The sequence below is a fragment of the Echinops telfairi genome, unplaced genomic scaffold (genome assembly GCF_000313985.2).
Source record: "Echinops telfairi isolate 266 unplaced genomic scaffold, ASM31398v2 ScPeMD7_5;HRSCAF=22, whole genome shotgun sequence".
NCBI classification, from domain to species: domain Eukaryota; kingdom Metazoa; phylum Chordata; class Mammalia; order Afrosoricida; family Tenrecidae; genus Echinops; species Echinops telfairi.
In genome coordinates, this window is record NW_022103901.1 from 19,840,241 (window position 1) to 19,844,780 (window position 4,540).

At 45.1% G+C, this 4,540-nt stretch overlaps 1 protein-coding gene across 3 annotated transcripts in view; it reads left to right on the forward strand.

The window, feature by feature from the left end:
• Window positions 1-4,540, forward strand: part of ARHGAP17 (Rho GTPase activating protein 17) — a 57,015-nt gene that overhangs the window by 24,829 nt on the left and 27,646 nt on the right. For all 3 annotated transcript variants that reach the window (XM_004705707.2, XM_045300191.1, XM_045300190.1), the window contains exons 10-12: window positions 1,064-1,175; window positions 1,734-1,815; window positions 3,914-3,994. In XM_004705707.2, coding sequence (XP_004705764.1) covers window positions 1,064-1,175; window positions 1,734-1,815; window positions 3,914-3,994 — 275 coding nt within the window. The remainder of the gene's footprint in view (window positions 1-1,063; window positions 1,176-1,733; window positions 1,816-3,913; window positions 3,995-4,540) is intronic.

Sequence of the window (4,540 nt, forward strand, 5' to 3'; positions counted from 1 at the left end):
AAAGCAGACATGTCGTAAGTGAATTTCCTCACCCAACAACCCCAATATAACAAGATCAGGAAACTCCCTAAAGGCACCCCCGTGTGGTAGCTGCAGTCACTACCCTCTCTCCACACAGAAACTCACTGCCAAGGAGTTGATCTGACTCATAGCAACTCTACTGGACAGAGTAGAGCTGACCCTGTGGGATTCCGAGACTAAAAGCCTCACCTTGCTCCTGGGGGGTGGCTGGTAGTTTTGAACTGCTGACCTTGAAGTTAGCAACCCAAGACATAACGCACTATGTCACCAGGGCTCTTACTCCCCACACAAAGTAGCCTCGAATTCTAAAACTCGACATCAGTGCTTCTCAGCTCGGGTGATCTGATCCTCCAGGGGACATTCACCAACATCTGGAGACATTGTGGGTGTTCATATCCGGGAGCTTTTATTGGCATCTTATTGGTAGGGCCGGGGAAGCTGCTACTTAGCCTATAATGTACAGGGCAAGTCCTACAACAACAAATTCCTAGTTCAGACTGTCAGGAGTGAGATTAACTTTGCCTAAAAACTAAGTTCTCTAACCACTTGTTGTTCATTCTCTACTGCCTCTCTCGGTTAATACTTCATGCATGTTTCTCTCTTTCCCCTAACATTTAGGGTAGTGAACACGACTAGCAGCCTGGTCTAACAATTATTGCTAAAATATTAATATTTTTTAAATGTTCCTAAATGTAGAAAATCTGCAGCAAATAAACCCTGTGAGAGATAAGAGCACTGTTTTTAGATAGTTTTTGTGGTTTTTTTGTATGGGCATTGGCTGGCATTTAGCAGTGTGGCAGAGCAAGAGCTAGCACTGATCATATATGCACTGCCCTCTGCCTACCATTCTGTGAAGAGAACATGCTGGGCCCTCGTCCTCCCTGGCAGCAGCCTTGCCAGGCGGGAGATATTGCTGCTCTATGCTCTCTCTCAGAGTGTGGGAGTCAGGCAGGAGGGCAGGCTCTCCCATCAGGCCCCACTGCACTCTTAGTTGAAGGCTCACAACTTGCACTTGATAGTAATGGCTTTTCATTGTTTTTAGGGCCTTTTCCGAATTGGGGCTGGGGCCTCCAAGTTAAAGAAACTGAAAGCGGCCTTAGACTGTTCTACTTCTCACCTGGATGAGTTCTATTCCGACCCCCATGCGGTCGCAGGTGAGCTCCACGGAATGTTGTACCTTGAATCACTCCCAGCGCAATGGACTATTGTCATTTTAGACAGCTGATCAGCTAAAAAGAAGAGCCCCACCTTAAGGATGGATTTAAGTGACAAAGCAGATAGTCTCCTGATAAAATTCCCTAACGGTCAGGCATGCTGCGTGTCTTTTTTGTGCCTGTTTTTCGGTTGAGTTTCATCAAAGGTAACGGTACCTAGAGGTTCAAATATGTGAAGCCAGCCGTGTATTTCTTCCCTGGGACACTCCCAAGTCCAGGGCTCCCCAGAGACACGGCGACTCTTAAGAGAAAGACATTGAAGCTATTGGTTATTTTATTTTCTCTGGAGAGCTCACCATATGCTACAAGGGATTTGTAGGCATCTGTGTTCTGAGCATTTTGTTCTATAACTCCCCAGCCCCACTGCTCCAGAGTATGATTTGTTCTCTAAAACTTGAAAGACTGTAGTTGAGCTCATTTCAGTTAGCAAAACAGCATATGCCAAGATTCCTAGCCGTATCACTTTTCATGTGCAAGAAGAGTGTTTAATGATTTCAGGTGCTTTAAAGTCCTATTTACGGGAATTGCCTGAACCCTTGATGACTTTCAATCTGTATGAAGAATGGACCCAAGTTGCAAGGTAAGTTTAAAGAACACTGAGTCTTAAAAATGAGAGGAAATGAAATCATATTGTGCCCCTGTTTTGGGCGCCCTGAGGATTATAAAACTTATAAGAGTAGCCAATGAGCGGGCCTTCTAAAAAGTCTATGGAACAGCCGAATTAGAAGGTAATGGCATTTTTCTACAAGCTCTGTAAGGGTCCCTCGTGTTCATTATATAATATGTGCCCCAGTTCTGACTTAAGTTCAGAGTGAAAACACTAATTATCATAATGATTAGCTTAAGGGAGGTCAGCACCTGTATATTCTGTCATAAGTTAGAGTGATTGATATGTTTAAAGGCATAGATTCACGTGGATGAACCATATTAAAGGATTCGATTATAGCAAGTGATTGTGTGGGAGTGCCATATTGAGCCAGACTCAGCTAGCTGTTCAATAGTATAATGATGGTGTTACTATTAGTTGCCAGAGTTAGCATTTATGAACTTCATAGGTGTTCATCTTCGTAATCTCTATCCCCACTGCCTCCTGTAACCATACCAGGTGCCAGCAAGTTGGTTCCATGCAACTGTGTATCAGCGTGACACTGTTCCACAGGGGTGTCAGGGGCTGATTTGGGGGGGTGGAGTAGAGCGCTCTTGGCGCAGCGGTTACGTATCAGGCTGCAGACTGCAAGGTCAGCCGTTCAAAACCACCAGCTTCTCCCGGGGAGAAAGACAGTTACAATCTTGAAACTCATGGGGCAGTTGTACCCTGTCCTATAGGGTCACTGTGAATCATCCCCAACTCGATGGCGGTGAGTTTGAGATCACTAAGACGTTTTCCCTAGGTACCTATGTGTGAACTCAAACTGCCAACCTTTAATTTAGCAGAGCGTGTGAGCCGTTTATACTAACCCGGACTCCGTACTTAACATCATTAAAGACAGGTGTTACTCTCATTTTACAGATGAGGAAACTGAGGCTCAGGAAACTAAAGAACAAGGCCGGGACCATTAGCAAGTAATTGGGAGAGCTGGTATTTAGACTCAGGCCTGCCTGACCTTTATTGACCAAGATTGTGTTCTTTCCCACGCTGTCCCCCGGTCTAGCGTTGCGTAAATACTACAAAGCTTGTAGCTCCGGCCCACTAGCTCTCCAGATTGTATCCGGTCTGAGAGGTTGTTTTGAGTCCACAGAAGTATAATAGCAGGCAACTTCTAACACTCTCGCTTCCTGCTGGGCAGCACAGGTCTGCTCTGCAGCCTCTGGCCAGCTCCCTTTTGTGGTGTGTTTCTATGAAAATGTCTAGATTGGAATCATGTAGTAGAAGAGCTCCTGCAATTGATTCATAATCCATTCCGTGTTACTTAGAGCAAGGGAGACGCAGAGGGCTGGGTGGGCTCCTGTGAATTTGGCCCGCTGAATTTGGCCACATTTAGGCTAAGAAACGATGTGCTTCCTGGAGCCGTGTGTTAATACATTTCCTCTGAACTGTATGGATGGAAATTACTGAGATGGTATGTTTTCCTTGTGCACTTTCAGCACAGTTTTTAAAAATACATATTTCCCAGAGCGAATGCTTAGTGTCCCCTCAGTGTCCCCCATCAGTGAGGTGGTTTTGCATCATATGGCACCAAAGCCCCTGGAGAACTTTGCACATCAGCACGATCCTAGAAATCAAGAGAGAAGTCTTGATGAGGCGAACTTACAGCTCAGAGTTAAAGAGCTAGGGGTGAAGCTGGGTTTGTACTCCAGATCTGTTTATTTTAAAATCCCTGCTCTTTCCAAACTGTGCTTTTTCCGATAATAAAGGATTACCTGTTGATGAAGCACATTAATACAAAAAAAACCCACTGCCCTCGAATCTAATCGGACTCATGGTGATCCCAAAGAGTGGAACAGAACTGCTCCCTGAGGTTTCTGAGCGTGTAAATCTCCATGAGAGCCGACACCCTTGTCGTTTACCCCTGGAGTTAGTGTTGCCAGTGGATTTGAACCACTCTGGCCTTGTAGATAGCCGTCCAACCCTTCACCCACGATGCCACCCCCCAGGCCATCTAATTGATACAGGTATTTCTAATTAACATGGATTCTATAAATCATTGTGAACAAAGCCTTTTTTTTTTCCCCTTCAGTGTGCAAGACCAAGATAAAAAACTTCAAGATTTATGGAGAACATGTCAGAAGTTGCCACCACCAAATTTTGTTAACTTTAGGTATGTATGGTTGGCAGCCTACAAATGAAGCCACTAGAGCGCTACACTGGCCGTGGAGTGAGCTGAGAGGTCCTTTCGTTCAGGCCTGCGTAGCCCATGAGAACAAGGCTAGGAAGTGTACTAGGGGTTACTGGGGGGAAAAAAAGAAAGATTTTATGATGTGTCTCCAGCATCAGGAGCGGGTCTTGCAGTAGAGGGTGGGTTGAACTAGCATTTTAGCCCTGTGGCCATTGAGAGGAAACATTCCCACGAAAAGCTTGGTCTACCAAGCAGTATGTTAGGTCTAAAATCTAAATTGTTCCATCTGTAAAGTAAACATGAATTAATAGCTTGCATTTCCTATGGTGCTCTCTCTCCCATGCTATAAAATTTGCTTCAGTGGAATAAAGTCATCCGACTCAACAAAACATCATCAAGGGAGGAGGGTTATACATCCCTTTATGGAAAACTTGCTTTCTGAACAGAGTATGCCCTAAAACCCATTTCTGGAATGTATCCTCTTCCTTTGACTTGTGACCTCCTCCCTGGGGGACGGACAACAGGAAA